Here is a 25,822-nt window from a genome sequence, read left to right as displayed (position 1 = left end):
GTCATACAGTAAGACTATCTCTTACCATTTGTACGTTAGGTAAACTTCATCCACGATGATACCCATTACAAAAATATTGGAGCCTAGCATGTCCCTCCACTTATTCAGCAGTCACGATTCCGGGCTTCCGAAAAGAAGCTGGCAACGACCGCTAATTATATCCATCTCGTCATGCACGCCAAGTTGCATCGCCTTGATACCAGTTTCAGTTGCGACCAACTCTTGCCGAATCCCGTAGGAAGGACGGCAAAAACATCATGCCTTGCTCGCGTTTCTCTGTTCCTCTTTTAAAAATTAATGCTCTGTCGATATCTTTTTACAACAGACTCAATGTCAGAATCCACACATCTGAATTCTACAGCTGCAGCCATTTCGTTGTAAACAGATTCAACACACGCGCTCTTTGGTGACGTGGTTCATTACGTTACTGTTGATCATCTGTCCATCATCGTATAAAGCCCGCCCTGACAATTTGATTGGTTCGACCAGCTTTGGGTCTAGCATAGTAGCTCCTCAACGCAGAAACCCCAGACCAATCTTCCTGTTCTCAAAATCTTGTGGGCGGGGCTAAGATCGGCTGGGATCCAGGCTATATCTGCCTAGAAAATCTTAACTTTTAATTTTCTGTTGGTCTTGGTGCACGATGTAGCTACAGAGGAGTCAGGTTTTAAATAGGAAAAATATAGAAACTCTTTGGTTGTTTTTTAGCGCAATGCAAATGGTCTAATCAGATTCAATGGATTGTGCTGAGCTATGCTGGGGGTGCTGGCGCCGGGCCCGGAGATCGGCTGAATGGATTCCAAAATGGTAAGATTCAATTGTTTAAAGCTATAGCGGAGATTTTCTCAAATTTTAGAAGTTTCACCTGCTGCCGGTAGAGGGGCTAATTTAGTAAATGAATCTATTGGTCGTATTTGGTGAAAATGGACAAACGACCAAAGCAAATGTATGGGTTGGAGAATAGGTTGTCACTTCTGTACATATTGTAGTAGGATATTTGTGAAAATTCTCATTCAACTGTTACCCCACCGAACTCCCATTTTTTTGTGTCTTTTCATATGAGATAATTTAATTGGCCAGCTAAATATACTTGCCTCATTTTCATACCTTTTGTACATAATTGCTACTGTAATTACTAGTAAATGAACTCTTTTGTGTGTGTCTATGTATAATCTTTTCTGCTGGATTTCTGTTTTCAAGTATTCATGTTTTGCACTCTTCCAGTTATTACTGTATTCATTTTATGAATAGAAGCAGTGCCGTATGTTAATACTGTAGATGTTTATGTCTGCATGTTCGGTAAATGAGTGCATTTCCTTTCTGAAAGAAATCCTGCATTTTCAAATGCTTTATTTTGAGTTCGTATCGCTTTGATGTAGTCTGCCAATGTGACTGGTGTTCTCCACATGTTGCTTTTTCAACCGTGTGGCTGCCGGCTATCTGTAATTTATTTAAAAGGATCAGACTGCTTTGAGAAAATCTGTGCTAAGATGGATCATATCTAATCGTATTTGTTTATCACATCACTACCAAAACTACCACAATCTCTGAGATGCCGATGTTGAAATGTTTTGTGAATACTGCTGTTGTTAACATGATTTTGCTTTCAGCTTTATTTTCTTTATTTCACTTTAGTAAGTAGGTTTTATTTTAAGTCCAGACTTCACTGCACTTTGGCTTGATTTGTATCTGTTGTCATCTGTCAGATCTTGTAAAAACGAGTGTTTATGGAAATTTCATGTCACATGTTTTTTATATTGATTCATGCCAACAGCAGGAAGCACTGTTCTCAGTCAGTTATCTCAAAATATAATTGTGAATGTGACCTTTCAGATGTGATCTTTGTGCACCTTTGTTTAGTAAAATGTTAGATAAATCATTTATATTTCAAACAGCTGGATTTCCCTTGACAAAGACAAATAGTAACAGCAGGGACAGCTATAATAGTTCTTGTTTTACACACAGAACCACAGCACAAGTGTAACATTACAGAGACATTGGCAGTGATTTAGGTGAATTCAGGTCATTTTGGCACTCTTGAGACATTTTATAAATCATATGTACTGTCTAATAAAAGTCATGCAGTGGGTTTAATTATTTAACAATTGGAAAACAGTGACCATAGACAGAGGTTTTGCTTTCGTGTGGAGACAAGAAACCATTCAGATTCAGTTTCATGTGTGAAAAGAAAATTGGTGAATGATCTTTTAAAATCATTAAAATGCCTTGTTTTGTTCAAAGAAGCAAAATACAGGAATCAATGCTTCTTTCATGATCGTTGATTTGCTGTGATATGATTTGTGTAAATTACACCTATTTCCTTTGAAGAAACAGTGAGATGCATTTTAAGCCACTGCTTTTCAAACATTTGTATATGTAATTGTATTATACAGAAATGCTACAGTATGCTTTCGAGAGATCATACTCAATGCACTTAAAACCTCAATACACAATTTCTGCTGAAGCCTTTCTGTTGTTTAGTCATCCTCCATAATTAATAAAATGTATGTAATCTATTGACTCTGCTTTTTGAAACATGCAACATGCTTTAAGGCACCATGTTAAACAATTCATTACTCCTAATGAGATGACAACGTTACTGATACAGTCAATTGATCATAAGTAACTGTTAAAAGGATTAGTCCATTTTCTTTAAAAAAATCAAGATTAATCCATATCATCCAAAATGTTTATGTCTTTCTTTGTTCAGTCGAAAATAAATTATGTTTTTTGAGGAAACATTCCAGGATTTGTCTAATTTTAATGGACTTTAATGGACCCCAACACTTAACAGTTTTAATGCAGTTTAAAATTGCAGTTTCAAAGGACTCTAAACGATCTCAAACGACACACAAGGGTCTTATCTAGCTAAACGATTGTCATTTTTGGGCAAGAAAAATAAAAAATATGCCCTTTTAAACCACAACTTCTTGTCTTCCTGCGGTCATGCGACCTCACATAATACGTCATCGCGTAAAGATGTCACAGATGACGTATCGAAACTATGCCCCAGTGTTTACAAGTGTGGAGAAAGAGGACCGTTCCAACGTTGTTGTATGTGGAATGATACTAATTAAAGGCGGAGTCCACAATGTTTGAAAGCCAATGTTGATATTTGAAATCACCTAAACAAACACGCCCCTACCCCAATAGAATCTGGATCTTCGGTTGATAGACCCGCCCCCCAAATACGCAACCCGGCAAGGATGTCGGTTAGTAGACACGCTCCTTACTGCTGTGCTGATTGGCTATAAGTGTGTTTTGGTAGTCGGCCCGTCTCCTTTTCCAAAGCGTTTTTCAAACATCGTGGACTCCGCCTATAATGCCTGTGTGTCAGTTTATTGTGTAAAATGGTACTCAAATGTGCGTTTCATATACGTAACACGTGACCTTTCAGCGTCGTTACGCAATTGCGTGAGGTCGCGCTGGCTGGTCACACAGCTAGAGGAAGAAGAGAAGTTGTGGTTTAAAAGTGCATATTTTTTATTTTTCTTGCCAAAAATGACAATCGTTTCGCTAGATAAGACCCTTATGCCTTGTTTGAGATCTTGTTTGAATTGAAACTGCAATTTTAAACTGCATTAAAACTATTTAGTGTTGGGGTCCATTAAAGTCCATTTAAATGAGAAAAATCCTTTAAAAAAAAAACATAATTTCTTTTCGACTGAACAAAGACAGACATCAACATTTGGATGACATGCTGGTGAGTAAATTATCTAGATTTTTTTTAATTGACTAATCTTTTAAATATTTACACTACAGTATCGTAAAAGTGCACATTATAAATACACTTTTGACTCAAAAACGCCAATAAAATGCTTTTATTGGCAGTAAATCTAAATGGTCCAAATCCAAATATCACTCATTGGGTTTCATTTATGCATGGTGTAAGAACATGCTTTCTGTCTTGTAATGCAATTAACGCATACATTACAGTATTCACAACACATCAGTGGAAATTGAAAAGATACAATAATTGGAAGGAAGCAGTTAATTATGCAACCGAATAAACATCAACCCAAATGTTTTACAGGTATATTGTTATGACTAGACAATGGCCTGGTTCCCCTTTTCATGTCCATTGCATTGAATGCAATCACTGCTTTGTCGTCATGACGATGTCTCTCTGCACTGTCGCATCATTATAGGAAGCTCTTATATAACACTCCAAAATAATAAACCTAAAAAATGGTCACAGGTTGTTTGCTGTCTTCTTTAACTCTTTAGACTACTTCTGGTTTCAATGTATGGAATTAAACAGAGTCAAATTCAGTCAATCATTACACCATTTATTGTAAAAAAGCAAACATAAAAAAACACTAAATTGTCATTAAGGCTGAAGTATGGGAAAATATGTCCAAGTACCATGTTATAAATATATACAACATGCTGGATTATTGTAACATATCTGTATAACGCACAAGTCTTGTTGGGTTTGCAAACCGGAGAATTAGACTTTTAAGTTTTATTTTTTTGTTAAAAACGTACAAACAGATGGCGTAGTGGGCAGTGCTCCGACATATGGTGCAGACGCACTTTTGGCGACCCGAGTTTGAGCCCCCTCCCAAATTTTTTTTACAAACTGATCTAAACTGTTGACAAAAACTGATTGGATGAGAGTTATTGTTATCCTGCTATCCTGACGGACTGTTGACTGTTGTGCTGTTGAGCCACAAACCGAGCCTTCTCTATAGCCAGTTCAGTATCTTTCTCGCTGATACCCAGATGCCACACAGCCCTGACTGCACCTCTCACGTATGGGAACATCAGCACCTGGACCCCCTGACCCAAAGCCTTCACCTCCTGCTCATCTACCCTTGCCATGCGCTCACAGAACTCATGTAGGCTTATCCGCTGGTCCTGAAGATGAAACCTCACAATGTTTGTTTCCACGGTGGCAAGGTCCAGCTGGTAGAAAGGAGGGTGACACTGTATAAGCGCTACAAGGAAAAAACAAGAGAGATTTATTCAGATCTTTTGTTTAGTTGCTCAAAATACATTACCAGTTTTCAATAACATTATTGCCAAAAGAAATTAAGAGTAATTAGATGACTAACACAATCCTGATGGAATTGATAATTCAATAAGTCGCAGCTATTGTCAAAAGAGTCTTTTATGTGGCTAATATTGTCCATATAATTGTCTTATTCTTAGATTATAATAATTATATGTAATAAAAGCTCTCCATATGCAGGTTAACTATTGGAGCAGTGCAACACATTAACAGTGTTTGTGCAAAGGTTTAAGGAACTCTGTGGGGTTCGGTCACCTTCAGCAAAGCGTCTGGCGTTCCTGTGGTCCTCTTCCAGTCTGCCAATCATGTCTGAAAGGGCGATCCTACCAGCTGCTGCTAAGATACCCGGTTTGCGCATTCCCCCTCCAAGTGCCTTGCGGGCACGATCTGCTCTCTCTATGAAATCTTTTGACCCACCAAGCATGGTTCCTACAGGTGCTCCCAGCCCCTGCCAAACAGCAATTCAGATCAAATAAGCCTTTACAGCTGTGTATTGTATTATATACGTAAAAATCACGCAATTACACTCACCTTAAGGATTATTAGGAACACCTGTTCAATTTCTCATTAATGCAATGGTGTAATGGTGTGGGGGATGTTTTCTTGGCACACTTTAGGCCCTTTAGTGCCAATTGGGCATCATTTAAATGCCACAGCCTACCTGAGCATTGTTTCTGATCATGTCCATTCCTTTATGACCACCATGTACCCATCCTCTGATGGCTACTTCCAGCAGGATAATGCACCATGTCACAAAGCTCAAATCATTTCAAATTGGTTTCTTGAACATGACAATGAGTTCACTGTACTAAAATGGTCCCCACATTCACCAGATCTCAACCCAATAGAGCATCTTTGGTATGTGGTGGAACGTCAGCTTCGTGCCCTGGATGTGCACGCTACAAATCTCCATCAACTGCAAGATGCTATCCTATCAATATGGGCCAACATTTCTAAATAATGCTTTCAGCACCTTGTTGAATCGATGCCACGTAGAATTAAGGCAGTTCTGAAGGCGAAAGGGGGTTAAACACAGTATTAGTATGGTGTTCCTAATAATCCTTTAGGTGAGTGTATAATAACTTATGTTAAAAATGTATTCAAGCATGAATAACTGGAGTAGTGATGGACTGATGAGTCTTTCCCATAACATCTGTGACAGATTTGATATTCATATTTGTCTTTGAGCCAAAATTACATTTAATGTGTTTCAGCGAGAGGGAAAGATGAATACTCTGCTCAGAAAGCGAGCTTCTTTCTGTCACAATTCAAACAAGCGCCATATTTAAATGGACGACATCTCTGAGGATTTTGTTGAGGGTTCAGAATGATTTGTTTTTCTTCAATTGACTGTGTTTGTGTGGTGATAATGAGGGGTTTCGTTTCAAATTCCAGGTATGATTACACGCGTGTCATCAGAGAAGATAACACGTTTGATCTTATGAATAAAATAAGGCTTGATTGTACGGATGTATGAGACTTCACACCTTCAGCGTTCAGGTGAAGTGCTGACTTCAACAAGGTCATTTATCATTGACTCCATCACTTAAACTACTCTCCAGTGGGAAACTCTACACAATGTTTTTCGACCCTGAGATGAGGAACTGAGATTTGTGCTTGTGTTCAGAATGACTGATGTAACCTCAGAGCGTTAGCTGAATGTCTGATGCATTCAGAACACTTATACACTTGTAAGAGCTGAATGGTGGTGCCAAACCCTGACAAAAGGTATTTCCTGAAGCCAGCAACAAATGGCTGAATCCACAGGAAACCGCTTCCTAATTCCTTGTTGAATTATCATCTGAAACCCTTCACAAAGAATTCACATCTACCCCGAAACCTTCCTCAAAGAATTCACATCTACCCCCCAAGACAGTTACCCCCTGGTGTGGGACAGAGTCACACCCGACCACACTTTCTTGTCCCCCTCTCCCCATGTTTTATAAAAGCAATACATTCTACATGTACAAAGAATGTGAAACTGGTTTTGTTTGGTGTTATATGAAGTGTTTTAATGCAAGTGGTACATTTGGGTTTGTTAATATGACAACAGGATTCAATGTTAATCTGTGACAATAAATAAGTAAACTTAACCTAATGTTGGGAGACAACTCCTAACTTAGACATGTTGACCAATCACCCACTGTATGTATATTAGGCTACACCCCTGATTTTACAACAACCAATCAATACCAAACTCCTATATGCTTTGTTGTCTGGTTATTTAAGGAGATGTGTAAAAGACTTAGGGGGGACTTTCAATATCTAGAAATGCACCCCCATGATGCTGTATCTTTGATACAGCATCATGTTTCTTTTTATTTTATTCTGAGGAATCTGTAACCAGATCCTCATCTCCTTACCAGGTATGCAACGGTTTTTCGTTTGTTTCGTATTTGAATTGGAATGTAAATTGGCTTCTGAATTATGTGCTACCTACCTGGTTAATAAATTGTTACGTTTGCATTCATTCTAATTTGCTCTGTATCATTGACTCTTCTAAGTTACTATAAAGTATTACGATATCCTTTGTTACCACAAATCTTTGATCGGGGTTAATTCATGTTAATTAGATTCTGCCTCTTAACTATGTTGGTGGGCAGTCGCATGGACTACCAGAGTGTTATCCATTTTATAATTAAGTTGTTATATAGTTCTATGATTTAACTATATGCGTCTAGAAGGAGCTAGATTGAACCTCTGATTATAGTGTAAGCGACTGTGGGGGCTATATGGATACTATTTAATGAGAGCACGTAAACATGAAGCGGTATCATTAAATTGCTTTAGCCATAACCTCTAGTTTTTGTATGGTCAGATTAATTATTTAACCTTAACTAAGTTGTTTTGTAATCGCATTTGGTAAGTATAATTACCTCTTCATAATTAAGTTGTTATATAGTTCTATGATTCAACTATATGCGTCTAGAAGGAGCTAGATTGAACCTCTGATTATGGTCTTATGTTTATATTTAATAGGCGATTTTTGAGAGCTACATGGGGACCTTTTAACAAGAGATTGACTTTGTTAAATTGCTTTAGCTACAACCTCTAGTACGGTCGAGTTTGTGTTCAGTACCCACACAATGGCCGGTGTGGACTGATATGACATTGGTAATCGAATGAATGAGTTCAATGTAAACATGAGTGAATAGAATGATCAAACATTTATCCATATTCCAAAATTACATCAATTTGATTCATATTACAATACGTTTTATATCTTTGGAGTCAGATGTAAAGTTGCGTAACATTAAAACGTCATTGATAAGCGCCGGAAAAGACCGAACGCGCTATAACCCTTCGTTTGGATTCCGTCGTTGGGCCAAACGGATGGATGGGGTCAATCTGTTCCCCTTACACACTACAGCAAATTCAAAGCCGTCCTTTGATTGGTTGAATTACACAGGAGTTCCAGATGATACATAACCAGTCATAAGGGAACTGTTTGTCATTTGGGTGATAGGTGAAATGAGGGAAGAGAGAAAGTTTTTGATTAGATGTGTTGTTAAAGGACTGTCAGGTGGAGGAGTTGGAGCTCATAATCAGCTGTTCAACCACAGACGTGTTGGTGAGAGTAAAGTTAGAGGTATCTGGAAAGTAGAAGTTTCTGAGGAAGTAAAATAAGAAAATGATTGATAGATGTTGTCAATTTTGTGTAAAAGAGGTGGAGATGGTGGTTTAATGAGTTTGTTGATCTCTGAAAAAAAGGATCCTGGGTTTACACTTTGCTCTGTTTATAATATTAGACAAGTAAGTAGCGTGTGCAGTGTTAGGCTTTTTATATTGTGAATTCAGAATAGAGGGTAAAATAAACAGTATGACAGGTCTTCTTATAGAGGCGTTCAAGACGCCTAGCCTTCGTATTCATTAATCTGAACTCTGGGGTAAACCAGGGGGAAGAATAAGCTAATGGGACAGTTCTGGTTCTCTTTACTGTGGCCAGAGCTTCCAAGACAATAGATGTAGCTTCATTATATGATGACAGAATCATATCAGGACAACAGAGATTAACAGGGAGAGGCAGGGAAGACGCAACAATAGCAGAGAAGTTGTCAGCATTTATGTTTTTCAGGTTTTTATATGATATTGAAGAATTTCATTGAGTTTATGGTCAGATATGCCAACTTCGAGACCCTGAACACACACATTATTAATTACAACAGTGCAGATTAAGTCAAGGGTATGAGAATGACAGTGTGAAGGAAATCAATGTGCTGTGTTAAATCAAAACAGTCCAATACAGTCATAAAATCTTAAGCAGAAGTACAATCAGAATCCACATGAGTATTGACATCACCAAGCATAATAATATTATTATATTGAGCACAAGCAATCGTAAGCAACTCGGAGAAATCAGAAAGAAAGTTTGCATGATGTTAAGGTGGTCTGTAGATCAGTAAAATCAAGAATGGTGTGGGACCAGAAACTTTAAACGACAGATATTCAAAGCTAATAACAGCATGAAAGTCGATATTGAGCAGGGCTCAAAATAAAGGACAGCCCAGTGGCCCGGGGCAAGCGTGAGAGACGTTCGGGCCAGTAAAAAGTTTTGACACTTGCCCGATCGGGTCAGTGCTTCACCCTCAATCACTAAAATATATTTTCATCAATATATATATTATTTAACATTTTAGAAGCAGACATGTACTTGGATAAAACACGACAAAAGAAACTGTTTGCTGTCAGTTAAAGCAGAAAAGCCTTTCCTCTACCCTGGATAGTCAGACTGTATTCGAAGTAAGACTATTGGTCAGATTTATAGAGAGAATCGCACTTCCTTCCTGAGATGGATGGAGGCCATCTCTCTTTAGCAGGTCAGGTCTCCCCCAAAAATGCTTCCAATTGTCTATAAACCCTACGTTATGCTGAGGGCAAAATGGTGCCCTCAGCATAACTTCGAATACAGTCTGACTATCCAGGGTACAAGTCAGGCAACAGACGGATCGGCTTAACCGTCCATCTGTTAGCTGCCGTGATATGTCAAGATCACTTATAGCCCAGCACTTCGAGTCAATCTTACCAGAATATCAACACATTTCAACTGTATCTGTTCCCCGAACAAATAAATACAGAGCACCGCTTGCCACATCTGGTACAAATCTGATTAATATAAAATTAGACAACAATACTTTAACAGATGAACCTCGAATATTAAAATTCGGCCTTCTTAACATTAGATCGCTTACCAATAAAGAACCTATTGTCAATGAAATAGTTACAGACCAAAACTTAGATGCACTCTGTTTAACAGAAACCTGGCTTAAAGCAGACGACTACATTAGTTTAAACGAATCCACCCCACAAGACTATTATTATAAACACGAACCTCGATTAAAGGGGAGAGGGGGTGGTGTAGCTACAATATACAACAAAATTTTTAAAGTAAACCAAAAATCTGAAGTAAAATTTAAATCATTCGAACTAATGTTGTTAAATATGGAAATAACCGATCGTAACCACAAACAGCTCTCTTTTGCCTTAGTTACAATATATAGACCTCCGGGCCACCATGCAGATTTCCTTAAAGAAATAGCAGATTTCCTGTCTGAGCTTGTAGTCACTGTAAAGCTCTTATCGTTGGTGATTTTAATATTCATGTGGATAACCCAAAAGATGCACTAGGACGTGCATTTATGGATGTTCTAAATTCTCTCAATATTAGACAAAACGTGACAGGGCCAACGCATACTCGTAAGCACACATTAGACTTAATTCTGTCACTCGGGCTCAATATTAATGACATCAAAATATCACCTCAGAGTGATGCAGTTTCTGATCATTACCTTGTGTCATACACTGTACCTCTAGATAGGATCACTCAATCCACAACATGCTACAGATTAGCCAGAACAATAATTTCCACCACTAAAGATAGATTTATTAGCACTCTTCCAGACCTGTCCCAAATTAAACATGTAGCAGATAACTCTGATGATCTAGATATTGTAATAGAAAACCTAAACAATGTCTGTTCTAACACATTGGATGCCGTTGCTCCCATTCGAAAAAAGAGAATCAAAGAAAAACCGCCAGCTCCATGGTATGTTCATCACACCGCAGCACTCAAAAAGGCAACTAGGAAAATGGAAAGAAATTATAGAAGCACAAAGTTAGAGGTATGGCGTGCAGCATGGAAAGAGAGTGTTAAACAATACAGACAGGCTATTAAAACCACCAGATCTACCTATCTTAGCAGGCTTATAAATGAGAATCATAATAACCCTCGTTTCCTCTTCAGCACGGTTGCAAAACTGACTAGAAATAAAGAACAAACAGAAACCAATAGTAAACTTCAACACAATAGTAACGACTTCATGAACTTCTTTTCTAACAAAATTACGTCTATAAGGGAAAACATCGTAGCTACCCAGGCAGCCACCACTCAACCCGTTAGTTCACTTAACATTAGACTACCATACGAACATCTTGATTCATTTAAACCTACTACAATAGATGAGCTCTCTAGACTAGTTACATCATCCAAATCATCATCCTGTATATTAGACCCCGTTCCCACAAAACTGCTTAAAGAGGTATTCCCTGTAGTGTCAACCCCGGTTCTAAATATCTTTAACTCATCGCTAGAAATAGGATATGTTCCAACAGCTTTCAAACTAGCAGTTATTAAACCGCTGATTAAAAAACCGCAGCTTGATCAGGGAGAGCTTAATAACTTTAGACCAATCTCAAATCTACCTTTTCTTTCGAAAATATTAGAAAAGGTAGTGGCAAGCCAGTTACGCACATTCTTGACAAATAATAGTACATATGAAAAGTTCCAATCAGGATTCAGGCCCCACCATAGCACAGAGACAGCGTTGCTTAGAGTTACAAATGACCTCCTATTAACATCCGATCGTGGTGAAATCTCAATTCTTATATTATTAGACCTTAGTGCAGCCTTTGACTCAATAGATCATACAATCTTACTCAATAGACTAGAAAACTATGTTGGTATCAGTGGTCAGGCGCTAGCCTGGTTTAGGTCGTATCTAACCAATCGCTATCACTTTGTTTATGTAAACGAGGAAGAGTCATATCACTCCCTGGTTAAATACGGTGTACCGCAGGGATCGGTTTTAGGTCCTATCCTGTTCTCGTTATACATGTTACCTCTAGGAGACATTATCAGGAAACATAACATAAGTTTTCACTGCTATGCGGATGATACCCAGCTTTACATCTCCTCACATCCCAGCGAAACACACACGTTTTCTAAAGCTAACAGACTGCCTTAGCGATGTTAGTGACTGGATGGCACATAACTTTCTTAAGCTGAACTCCAATAAGACAGAGATACTTATTATTGAACCAAATCGCTACAAACATATGTCAGATTACAAGTTGCACATAGATGGCTGCACTGTGGTGCCATCTTCCACGGTTAGGAACTTAGGTGTGATGTTCGACAGCAACTTATCCTTCGATAGTCATATCGCCAACGTCTGCCGCACAGCATTCTTCCATTTTAGAAATATCTCGAAAATACGCCATATACTGTCTACATCTGACGCAGAGAAGCTTATCCATGCTTTTATGACCTCTAGAATAGACTATTGTAACTCGCTACTCGGGGGATGCCATGCAAATCAAGTAAACAAGCTTCAGCTAGTTCAAAACGCTTCCGCAAGGGTACTTACTCGATCTAAAAAGTATGACCACATAAGCCCAATTCTGGCATCTTTACACTGGCTACCAGTTAAATATCGCATACAATTTAAAATATCACTAATCACCTACAAAGCTTTAAATGGCCTAGCACCCTCATATCTTAGAGAATTACTATCAGAATACAATCCATCACGCACACTACGGTCGCAAAATTCTGGTCTCTTGATTATCCCTAGACTATCAAAAATGTCTAAAAGTGGAAGGTCATTTTCCTACTTAGCCCCTAAGCTCTGGAATGATTTACCAACCGATGTCCGAGAATCAGACACAGTCGATAATTTTAAATCTAGACTTAAAACTTTTCTCTTCAACAAAGCATTCGCATAATTTGTCTAGTAAAAGTACTTAACTCGAAATAGTTATCTGTACGGAACAAAGCACTCGCGGTCATAACACAGATCAACCAAATAAATAAATAAAAATCTTATCTTAACCTATAGTCGGATTGCGATTTTGGAACTTTCGTGTTCTTGTGAATAGTATGCCATACAAACCCGTTTGCCACTGAACCTGCATTAACGACGACAGTGTGGCCTCCAGCCTTAGTCAAACAGGTTGGCACGTATGGTTGGGTTGTGATTTTGGCGCTTTCTTTCTATTGCGAATAGTATGCCATACAGACCCGTTTGCCACTGAACCTGCATTAAAGACGACAGTGGGGCTTTTGGCCTTAGTCAAACGGGTTGGCACGTATGGTTGGGTTGTGATTTTGGCGCTTTCTTTCTATTGCGAATAGTATGCCATACAGACCCGTTTGCCACTGAACCTGCATTAACGACGACAGTGGGGCCTCCAGCCTTAGTCAAACGGGTTGACACGTATGGTCAGGTTGCGATGTTGGCGTTTTTTCGTGATCTTGTAAATAGTATGCAATATAGACCCGTTTACCACTGAACCTGCATTAACGACGACAGTGGGGTTACAGGTCTTAGTCAAACGGGTCGACAGGTTTCATTTTCTCTTAAAAATCGGAAGGTGACCCTTAGTTACCATATATACCGTCGCAGTGGGCCCCCAATTTGCAAAATCCTCAACTGTGGATAATATAATTATGCTGCAATAGTTAGTCTGTCTGAAACTAAGCTGATTCAACCACATCACTGTGTGACACTTGCATTACATGTGAACGGCCCCTACGCTAATATGATTTTGTTTTTCTCTCCCTGTCTCGTCCCTGGGTCCCATTGACCATGAGGACAATGGGACAAACAGACCCAGTTCCGGTAGATGTGAAAGTCGGCACACCTCTGATCTACTGGTCGTCCTTCAATGTGATGCCCAGCTGATGCCTGAACAACGACCACCGGCAGGACCCGCTTAATATCCGCTTAATATCCGCTTAATCTCTGCTTAAGCTCCTTATCCGTTAATATGTGTGTATATACATGTATATCTCCCAAGGGTTTTTCCCTCCTAGGACTTTTATTTTTATTTCCTCGGGTAAACAACCCGGGGTTTTTGTTTTTTTTCTCCTAGGGGGTTTTTTACCCCGGGGAGGTAGCCTGCTTGGGCTTAACTTAGCTTCTTCTTCTCGACGTTACATTAGTAATATGCTCGCTCATAATGTCGCGTCATAGCCGCAGCAAATTTGACTGCTTATGCTATTGTGTATTATGTTATGCTATCTGTCGTTATTCTGTGCTTTTACTGCTTTTATTAATGTAAAGCTGCTTTGAAACAATTGAGTATTGTGAAAAGCGCTATATAAATAAAATTGAATTGAATTGAATTGAATTGAATTTGGAACATGTCTGTTGTATATGTATACAATTATATTTGACTTATCATTTTTATGAATTATTATTTTTAAATATGTGACAGACACTGAAATTTTGGCAGGGCAAGTGAAAACCTGAACCACTGGCCCGACCGGACCAGTATAAAAAATTATTTGCGTTGAGCCCTGAAGAGTATTTAATAAGTACTTTTTAAAAGTATACTTTTAGTGTATGCACAAAATGTACTTAAAAACAACTATTATTAGCGCTGCAATGCCTTTTTAAGTGTATTTCCATTAGAATGGCGATGCAATGCAATTGTACTGTAAATTTGCTCATGAATCTTGATTTTCAGTAGTGTATTTTAGAGTACTTGAAGTTTTAAAAAAGTTGTTTTATTTGGGTATACTATTTATCAGTGGCGGCTCGTGACTGCTCATCCGAGGGGCGCAAATTCAGAATAAGTGTTCGGAGTGTTTTGTGTGTTGCTTGCGTTTTCAAAATATGTGTTTGTTGCATCATGTAAACCATGTACATCACGTGTTTTGGCAAAATAAGTGCCTGCTGCACACACTAAAACCGTTTATGATAAAAGAGACGCTCACGTTCACAAAATACACCCAAGACACTCACTTAACAGTAAACTCTGATTACGCATGGAATTATGCGAGCATCTCTTTTATATTTATAAACCCTTTAGACGCATCTGCAGCAGGCACTTATTTTGACAAGACACGCGATGCAAACAGGATCTCTCAATGCGCACAACACATTTAAAAAAAGGAACCATGACGGGCTACATGCATTCTCAATTCCAAGAACTCTTGTGGAGATCGGTCTTGAAAGGCGACCTTGGAAGAACGAACTCAGAAGGTCGCGAGAACACAGAATGCACTTGTGAGAATTGAGATGTGTGCGACCTTCCTGTTGGTCACCTGACCTGTGCCATTGTTTTGTTGCAATGACTTCTGGGGCGTAATGCGATTTCAGCGTGCAAGTCTGCACTCGATGCATCCTCGATATCAAGAACACATATGGGTATTTTCATGCATCCTCTGTACTTGCGTTCTTTGGAATTGGAATTGAACTTCGACGGTTAATGATGACGTAGAGCGAGAACACTCAAGATCGCTGAAGAACGCATATTGAGAAACAGCCGTTTGCATCGAGCGCCCTCGAAAAAAAGAAGTCACCGGCCACCACTGCTAAAGTGAGTCAAATAGATGTTAAGTTGAAGTTAATACATAATTGAATACACTTAAATATATAACTATACTTGGATTTGACGAATGAATAGGACAAAATGTAGAAAATGTACTTAGTACACTTTTTAAAAGTATATTTTTAATAGAATTATTTTTCACCTGGGAAGAGAAGTCAGCAGGTTAAGCTCCATAAAGTCATTAAGTGAGTAGTAGTATGTCCAACTTTCTTTCGAAGATAAAGTCATTCAGAAGTGTAGCTTTATTGGCCAGGGAGCGAGTGTTGAACCTTTCAAATAGCATTATATGTGCGCTTTAAAGCGACCAAGGTTCTCAGCCTTTCAGTATGCCTAACCTAACTACAGAAGATTTTCCTTGACATGAAATTACTGGAAAAGCACTTCACACAAAACCTAACTACTCTGTATTGGACTTAAAGGTGAGCCTGACATTTCTTCACAAGGGCAATTTTGTAGCAATTACTGCAGCATACAATGACTAGAGTTATGTTAATTACACTATAGTTCAATTCACATTTTGTAAGTTTTTACGTTAGAAGACCTCTGACTGCTTCATATGTTCAATAAAGAGATATGAGATATTCAATTCAGTGACTTATTGTGGCTTGGATTTTTATTGTATTTTGTTCTTTGTTGTTAGTGGTGTTAATGTTATTAAACTGGAATTTATATTATAACCACTGATTTTGTAATTATATATAAAAATAGCACTTACCTTGGACAGAGACACACTGACGGAGTGGCAATGTTGTAGTATAACAGAGGGATGAACACCCTGAGCAACGGCTGCATTCATTAACCTCGCTCCATCCATATGCACTGCCAGACCAAACTTATCCGCCACAGAGCGAAGCTGTCAGTAAGAATAGGTCTGAGATTTAGGATAACTCTTGGTGATAAGTTTCTTGAAACGCTTTGTAGCATGTTGATCAAAATAATTCCAAACTTCACTGTGCTTAGGGGCAGAAGACGCAATTCTTTCTTAAAGGGACACTGCACTTTTTTTGAAAATATGCTCATTTTCCAGCTCCCCTAGAGATTTATTTTTACTATTTTGAATTCCATTCAGCTAATCTCTGGGTCTGGTGCTAGCACTTTTAGCATAGCTTAGCACAATCCATTGAATCTGATTAGACCATTAGCATCACGCAAAAAAAAAACCCCAAAAAGTTTCGATCTTTTTCCTATTTAAAATTTGACTCTTCTAGTTACATCGTTTACTAAGACCGACTGCAAATTAAAAGTTAAGATTTTCTAGTCAGATATGCTAGGAACTATACTCTCATTCTGGCGTATTAATCAAGGACTTTGCTGCTGTAACATGGCTGCAGGAGGTGCAATGATATAACGCACTGCCCAAAAATAGTCCCCTTGGTTACTTTCAAACGCAGGGGACTATTTTCAGGCAGTGCGTAATATTGCGCCTGCTGCAGTCATGTTACATCAGCAAAGTCCTTGAAAATATTGAAACTCTTTGGTTATTTTTTAACGCAATGCTAATGGTCTAATCAGATTCAATGGATTGTGCTAAGCTATGCTAAAAGAGCTAGCACCAGACCCACCCGGAGATCAGCTGAATCTGGATTCCAAAACGGTAAGAATCAAATGTTTAACTCTAGGGGAGCTTGAAAATGAGTATATTTTCAAAAAAGTGAAATGTCCCTTTAAAATACAATCACTCCAAAGCACCACATTAAGTTTTTTAATGCATTTACTGTAACATCCTGCTTTTAACATCAGATTCAGGCTGCATTCGTCGTTTGGAGAAAAAGAAAAAATATGCTTGCCTCCATGCAGGGTTGGAGAGTAATGGATTACATCTAACGGGATTCAGGATACAAAAAACTAGTAACTGTAATCCGTTACAGTTGAGTAAAAAACATAGTAATCAGATTACAGTTACATTCAGTAAAAAATGGGAATACTTTCAGGATTACAAAGGTTTACACTGATTTTCCTGCACTGCTTGACTGTGACAAGATTAAAAAAAAATCGGGGACATGCCCAAGTTCAATAGTTAAAATATCAATAAAATCTTATTTATTATCACATACGAATAAAAAAACGAGGACAAAACCTTTTTGAATGTTTTTTGTTATAGTTGTTGGGTTACTAATTCAATTAATTTCTGTAAAAAAAATCCTTTTTACAACATTAAGTCGACATTAAATCATTTAAGTGTCAATAAAGTTACGTCTAAGTTACTACTTCAGCTGATTTCATAGCATTGTAAATGTGGAACAGAAAGAATAATGCAAAAATATAAACACATTTACACAAAACAAAATGCTCAGTACAACGTTTTGATCGGTTCACTTGGTTTATTACTCTAATTTAACATGAGTAGTCTACTCACGATGTCCCTTCTCAATATCTTCTTCCAGACATGTTAAAAACAGATGTTAGCTGTAGGGGAACTACCACTGCCAACGTCCCAGGCCAAATTACGGCTTCAGTCAGCATTTTAAAATAAACATATTTACCTGTAAATTGTGAAGACTTTGTGTAGACTTTTTAAATGTTGGAATAAACTATAATTATTTACATGTTAAGAAATAAAACAGAATATATATAATATATGTGACCTTGAAGGAATCCAAAAGTAATCCGATTACTTTACTTTTATATTTTGGTGCTTGGATTAAGTTACTGAATGCTTTTTTTATGAAGTAATTTGTAACTAACGGAATCCATTTAAAAAGTTACCCTCCCAAGTCTGCTTGCCTCAGGAAAAAACACTTTGATGGACACCAAATGTTACCAGACAGGGTTGTTACAACACTTAGGATTTTTCTCTCTTACACAATTGATGAAACAATGTTCTGGTCACTAACCTCCTGCAGGAACAAGAGTGGAAGGACTCGCCCACCCTGAATATTGTGTGTGTTTTCAATACACACCAAGCGAGAGCGTGGGTAGTGTATGTCTGGGTAACCGTGACGGATCTTAGAGATCACCTGGTCTAGATCAAAGGTGCCATCGGCTAGTGTAGTCACTGTTACAGAATGGATACCTGCCAGCTACCAAGACAAGATCACATTTACATACACATTTACAAACGATTCATTAACTACAAGTGCTTTTGAACTTGATGAACTTTTTGAAAATGAACTCTCAATACACACTTCCAACACACTGACTATTTTCTTTCATTTCTTACAAAACAAGGTTCAACACGGTATGTACATGCATCACACAGAAGAATACTGGCACCGGTGTCATGAAAAGTAAAATTGATATAAGATTACAAGAATGCTGAATAAAATAATATTTTCTGAGAAGAGACAGAAGTTAAAGGAATAAAGTATGACTCCATTGTTCATACCTGTGCACTTCCACCCTGTTCAGAGATGTGACTATAAGAGAGGTCACCTAATATCATCTCATCTCCTCTTTCTCTGCAGTGCACCATAGCTAAGAGAGAGAGAGAGAATAGTGTTATATATTATTCCTAAATTTTATTAATAGCTTTGGGCATCATACCTGCAATTAGATTACCCATCGTTCCTGTGGGGACAAATAAAGCATCCTCCATACCAAACATATCAGCAGCTTCTTTTTGTAATTCTGTAGAAAGAATGGCAAAAATATGTATCCAAAATTTGTTCAACATGTATTATAGCATGGTTCTTCAACCCCGTTACTGGAGGACAACTATCCTTTAGGTTTCAACCCCAACCTATTTTTTGTAGGTAGCCCTGAACAACTTGATTAGCAGGTTCATACTGTATATTTTTCCAAACATGCGATGTTTAAAACAACACTGATTTTTTTCATGTTTGCTGGCTTCTTGTTGCCAAGTTTTTATTCACATTTCAAAAGTTTAAAAGTGGCATCCAGCTATTTGAGGTTCAGAAGAACCAAACCAAAAAATATAATAAATCAAATATTATACATGTTAATAATAATAATAATAATTCCTTACATTTATATAGCGTTTTTCTCAGTACTCAAAGCGCTTTACATATGAACGCGGGAATCTCCTCAACCACCACCAATGAACATGTTTGTCCATGTTTGTGTAAAACAGGTTCCAGTCACACAGAATTAATTATTATGGTGCAAACATCAATAATTATTATGGTGCACATCCAGGTCTTAGGAGGTTAAAAAAGTTTGTTTTATGCTGTTCACTTATTTCAATTTTGGTAACACTTTACAATAAGGTTGTAATTAGTAAACATATAGCCTAAATGAATTAACTAACATGAACAAACAATAAACAATATAGTTTTTCAGGATGTTTTAATTCTTGTTAATGTTAGTTAATGTCAATACAGTTATTCATGTTTGTTCATGGTGCATTAATTAATGTTAACAGTTACAACACTTGCCATATTTAATAATTTTTTTAATAAATGTCGAAATTAACATGAATTAAGATTAATAAATGCTGTAAAAGTATTGTTCTTTGTTAGTTCATGCATTAACTAATTGTAATCAAATACAACCTTATTGTAAAGTGTTACCTAGATGTTTAATTTTGATTTAACAAGAACTTTTTGGCTTAACTCGTCTTATGTTTTCATTTTAAAAGGCTAGGATTCAGTCAAGAAGCTCAGACATTCAAAATAATACATTAATACACCTTGTCCAGTTTACTTATTTTAAACTAGAAGAGTTTCGTTGCAAAACGAGATAACCACCGTTTTGTTAATTGTTCAGAAATCTTGTTTTTTGGTTGTGCATTCCAAATAATTTCAATTCAACTGCAGTTGGCTTGTTTTGATTTAAACCTTCATAACTTACAAAATACAGCTAAGTAGCACCATAAAACAAAATAATAACATGATAAGATAATAATAAACATGTTTTGACAAAAATGTAAAAAAATGGATTTATCTCGTTTTGCAACGAAACTCTTCACTTGTTAATTTAAAAAAAAATGTTTAGCATGCATGAATGTAAACCTTGAGACCTCTGTTAGTTGCTTGTGTATTAACATTAATTTCATTTTAAGAAAACTTGATTCAATTATGTTGAACTGGTGTACTTAAATTACGTAGATCCAAAAACGTAAAAAAATAATATTTTTAAGAAAACGTATATTTCTTAAAAAGTGTTTTTCAGTGTATAGTTTAAAGATCACAAAAGACATAGGCTAGTGTGTCTAAACTTTTGACTAGTGTGTAACCTTTATACTTAAACACTTGAATGAATGATAAAATAGTTATTAGAAAGCTTATTTCAGTATGGCAGTAATTAAAAACAATTAGATTGAGGAAAGTAATCTCTAACCATTAACTGTAGGGTCATCTGCAAACACATCATCTCCGAGCTCTGTCTCCGCCATGGCTTTGCGCATGCCAGCTCCGGGTTTGGTGCCCACGTCGGACCGGAGGTCCACGGTGTGTACACCTGGCGACCCAGTCACCTGTGAAAATCCATATTACAGCCGAGCCGGATCCATCGGAAAACACGCCAATAGTTAATTAAGCAGCGGTGGAGTAAACTAGGTGAACGTGTGAATGTTAAGGAGGTCATGTCTTCTTTCAGTTACGCAAAATCCCACAATAAGACTTTGGTGAACTTTGCTTTACTGAAGTCAGAGCTCTGAATGTAAAGAATATGCGTAACAGTTTCTGCTATCAAACTGATAGATCTGGACCTATACTGTAAAAGCATGCAAGCTACCCAGCCAGTTCTAGACATTAAATGGCCTTCGGCAAAAACCTGTTAGGCCTAGAGGTCCCTTCATTTTTCCAAGAAACGTAATAAAAAAGTAAACATATAATAGCACAAACCCTGGCATGTATCCAAACTTTTGACTAATTTGTCTGTGGGTCCGTATAGAAAAAAATACACATTACTTATTTAGGGAGGGTTGAATTTAAAAATAGTCAGACACAGGATTGCATAAATTGCTTTATTTATTGTATGTAGCCTAAACATTTAAAACTAATTAATGTAAGTAAATAACCCCTTACAATACATTTCAAGTAAAATACAACATATCATAGTGTTACATAAAGCTTCTTGAACATATTCCATTCAAAAATAAATCAAAGTCTTCATGAGATGTCAAAATAGCCTAGAAGCAATATTCCTAAATACTGTTTCCTCAGTCACTTTATCATTAGAAAATGAAAGGAGACACTGAAATGAGAGGAGAAACTGATCTCATTTACTTCAGTAGACTGGCATGCTATATGGATACAAACAAACATATAAAACTAATTAAGTGCAAAAAATACAACTTCCTACACACTCAGCACATGTACATAAAAAATTGAACGACAAGAACGTACTAACATTCAATTTTAAGTGATTCAGCTTCATATACAAATCACAACCCCGAAATATTTTTTAAACAGACATTAAATTAAAAACGCACTTGGAAAGGCAAACGTTCATTATAAATCTGTAAATGATAATAATAATAAAATGGCTTTATGGATTCCTAACACAAAACTTAATTCATCAACAGAATAATGCAAGAAAACTTTAACAGTAACGTTAATTATTTATAGCTTTACCGTTGTTTCACGAGTTTACACTTACAAATAAATTGGATAGATTAAATTAGTAAACGTATTTGGCGTGCTGTCCGGGGAGAGGGCTCTGCTCGGAAATGGGCCCGAACGCAGAATATCCCATCCCCCCCCCCCCCCCCCCCCCATAAATTAATGGAAGTTAAAGGATAATTCCGGTATTTAACACTTTGAGTCTCATTTCTGGTTTGTTTTGGATGAACTACAGTGATGGACACAGAAATTTTGACAATGGGTCGTGTCTTGAGTTTTTGACTCGTTTAGAAGCGTCTCTTGACTGCTTTAGAATGGAAGTCAATGGCCATGCACAAACATGTCATTAAAACAACACTTAACGTTCATTTTCAAAACTGTGCTACTCACCGAGTGGTTTGTGGTGTTCGTTGATGATTAAAAACAAGTTGTGTAGCGAAATACAGTTTCTGTCGTGTTTTATTTGGCATTTTGTAAAATTCCATTGACTTCTCTTGGAAGACTGTTTGCTCGCTGATATATCACTCCGCCGCCGGGAAACAGAAAAGGGACTGTTTACATGTGGTTGTTGTTTTTTCGCTCGGTTTCTCTCAGAAGAAATTTTTCCCATATTTGTAGGGCTGGACCAGAATATTCTGCAAAATATCTTTTTTATTGTTCTGCCGATGAAAAAAACATATTGGATGGTGTAACTGTTATAAATAAACTTGATTTTGAAAGTATGCTACCGTTTTATTACAGTTTGTTGGACTACGTTTATTCATGCTTCAGACTCAAATATAGAGCGGAAGTATAAACGCGGTTGTGAGGTATCTGAAAAAATAGTTCCACTATAGCAAATAACACGGATTGAAATCATACATTGCGCCAATATATTTGTTTTTAATCATCAACGAACACCACGAACCACTCGGTGAGTAGTACAGTTTTGAAAATGAACGTTAAGTGTTGTTTTAATGACATGTTTGTGCATGGCCATTGACTTCCATTCTGAAGCAGTCAAGAGACGCTTCTAAACGAGCCGAAAAGTCAAGACCCGACCCACCGTCAAAACCCCCGTATCCACCACTGCAGCCCATCCAAAACAAACCAGAAACGAGACCCAAAGTGCCAAACACCGGAACCATCCTCCAATTTATTTCAATCATAAATATAGATTTTAATTCGTATTCGCAGGTGCAAGAACTGGACAATGTAGCTATTCCGATTTCAATGCTAACCTGACTGACAACCCATTATACACTCTCAGAAATAAAGGTACAAAAGTTGTCACTGGGACAGTACCCTTTCAAAAAGGTACACCTTTGTACCCAAAGAGTGCATATTAGTACTTTGAACTGCCAAAATGTACCTTTAAAGGTACATATTTGTACCTAAATGGTACATATTAGGACCTTTTTTAAAGGGTTCTGCCCCAGTGACAGCTTCGTACCCCCATCCCTGACAGTGCAAAGCCGAAAGTATACTAGGGACGTCCGCGTATTCGCGCCGTCCGCATGACGTCATTTTCGTCATCAAGAGGGTCCGCGGCCGGCCGCGCGGACCGTCCGCGTGCAGCCCAAAAATTGAGACCGCGCGGACAGTGCGCGTACAGTCCGCATACAACAGCGCATGCGCGTGAAAATATTTAGACAGGGCACTCCACTATAAACAATTATACAAAGGAAATAGACAGCATTTGCACACACACTATCGTTTTTCTTCTTTAAAGGGAGGGGGGTTTAATGGTATTTCAAGCATTCTGACTTATTAACACAGTTATAGAGTTGTTTCCTCATGCTAAACGTAGGCAAAGTGTCAAAAATGCAGTTGGGCGTGTTTCAGAGTATCTCTGTGCCGAATGCACTTCGCCAGGGTTCGTACAAGTTTCGGCTAATTTTTTTCGATTACGGTTCTAACTGACGTTTCAGGGGTTTTCGATACGCATCACTTCTTTATATGGGCTTCCGCCGGAAAACCCCGCCCAGCCGTCAGTCAGCGGGAGACGCTAGAGCTTGCTAACAGCTTATCACGCCACTCAGCCTTGTTTAATTTCAAAAGTCAACAATGGCACAAGAAGAAGTGTGTTTTTGGATGTAAGGAGAAGACATCCAGCCTTATGGAAACAATGGATATAGTTTATTATCCGGATTAACAGCGGAGTTTTGCGTGTGTGTTTGATGCGGTGGATTTTCAGAACCGGGTCATGACGAGTTACACGTGGTAAGTAAGACTTCTGTCTTATGTTGGAAATAGGCGCGTGTATATTATATCAAATGACACGAACATGTAGTGAATCATAAGTTAAAACAGTGTTGTATAGTGTTGTATGACTCGTACTCGCTCCTCCCGCGATATAACTCCTCCTTCTTCATTTTTTCGTACGTTATCGGATAGATTCGGTAAAGCTAATCTTTCTTTTATAAATCTGATTAACCTAAAGACTCTTCAGAGATATAAAGGATGTCATACTACTCTATAGGTACTCCAGATTAACATCAGAAATGCAGAAACAGCGTGTGTTACGTGAGCTTTAACTTTTACTTCTTCCAAGAATAGAAAGCCCTGGAGCATGTTTGTTTGATTCCTGTTCTTTGTTGTCTTGTTTTTTGTTCTAAACTGTGTTTGCAATGGTGGATCAGTTACTTTTTTTTCACCTATCCTAATGTTTTAATGTACTGTAAATGTCGCCAAATCAGTGCTGCCCTGACAGCCTGTTTGACTAATAATTTGAATAAGAAATCATTTGTATTGCATATAGTGTCGAACGCGGCCGTCCGCGTGTAGCCGCGGGGAGTATACTCGAAAAGCTGCACGGACGCGGATGCGGAAAAAATGTATACCCCGGCCTTAACCTGTCAATCTGTCACCCTACAACCGAGACAGAGAAGCGGGCAAATGACTAATCTTCTGGTAGATTTTACCGTTAAACAACTTAACATTTCCATTCAACAAGTTAGATAAAAACTTACCCGTATCTCAACAAAACGCGGTTCTGCCGCCACGCCAATGGAAAACGGTGACTCCGAGTCCCGGATGTTGACGCATGCACACTTTGCGGTGCCAAAGCTAGGGTTTTGGTGTAACCTATTTGGGGTATAATTTTAGTGTTGCAGTTATTACTGTTAAAAAATATATAGGTCGAATGTACCCATTATTTAGTATTTTACTCGCTAGCTCAAATACTTAACTATATATAATTTTCATTGGTTGTATTTAACAGCTCCAGAGTAGCCTAATTTTTTACAGTGCATTATTGATTAAACCTTTTGTTATCAAGTTAAAAAACTGATTTAAAGTCTTTTAATTAAAATCGACAAACACATACTGACTACAAATTTACAGCCAAGATGTATTATTGTTGTTGTTATATTGATACAATAATCATCATCATCATCATAATCATTACAATAACAATAATATTATACAAACAATAATATACACATAATAATAGACAGTAAAAATAACAAGAGAGGGCTATTATCTGTGTGATTTTATTTTGGGTTATCTAGTTCACCAAAAGGTCTACTGCATCTGCACATGTTGGATGCATTGTATGGTGTTAATGCAGTAGTCACAAATGATTTGAATGATGAATTAAAAATGAATAGATTTTGTCCTGAAGATGAAAAAATTACTACATTTCTCTCAACAGGTACTGTTTTGGAATAGTGAAAACATGTAACTTGGTATAAGCACTACTTGCATTAGGGGAGAGCGGGGTAAGTTGTCACACGGGTAAGTTGTCACA

At 37.7% G+C, this 25,822-nt stretch overlaps 1 protein-coding gene across 1 annotated transcript; it reads right to left on the bottom strand.

Annotated features, from left to right (window-relative positions):
• Nucleotides 1-3,805: 3,805 nt before the first annotated feature.
• LOC129421565 (uncharacterized) lies at nt 3,806-25,127 on the bottom strand. Its single transcript, XM_073867099.1, has 8 exons — nt 25,044-25,127; nt 20,867-21,002; nt 19,112-19,195; nt 18,954-19,042; nt 18,463-18,648; nt 16,344-16,481; nt 5,270-5,462; nt 3,806-4,940 (listed from the first exon to the last, which is right to left on the bottom strand). The coding sequence occupies exons 2-8, from the start codon at nt 20,931-20,933 to the stop codon at nt 4,627-4,629; spliced, it is 1,071 nt and encodes a 356-aa protein (XP_073723200.1). The 5' UTR covers nt 20,934-21,002; nt 25,044-25,127; the 3' UTR covers nt 3,806-4,626.
• Nucleotides 25,128-25,822: the final 695 nt, after the last annotated feature.

Source organism: Misgurnus anguillicaudatus, chromosome 4 (assembly GCF_027580225.2).
Source record: "Misgurnus anguillicaudatus chromosome 4, ASM2758022v2, whole genome shotgun sequence".
In the NCBI taxonomy this organism is placed as follows: domain Eukaryota; kingdom Metazoa; phylum Chordata; class Actinopteri; order Cypriniformes; family Cobitidae; genus Misgurnus; species Misgurnus anguillicaudatus.
This window is presented reverse-complemented; position numbering and strand designations above follow the sequence as displayed.

Bases quoted from the DNA above. Each gene is read 5' to 3' on its own strand.
- LOC129421565 (XM_073867099.1), bottom strand. From the start codon at position 20,933: ATGCGCAAAGCCATGGCGGAGACAGAGCTCGGAGATGATGTGTTTGCA. The intron at 19,196-20,866 runs GTTAGAGATTAC...TTCTTTCTACAG, and splicing joins AGATGACCCTACAGTTAATG to AATTACAAAAAGAAGCTGCT. The intron at 5,463-16,343 runs GTAAGTGCTATT...GCTGTTTGGCAG, and splicing joins TCAGTGTGTCTCTGTCCAAG to GGGCTGGGAGCACCTGTAGG.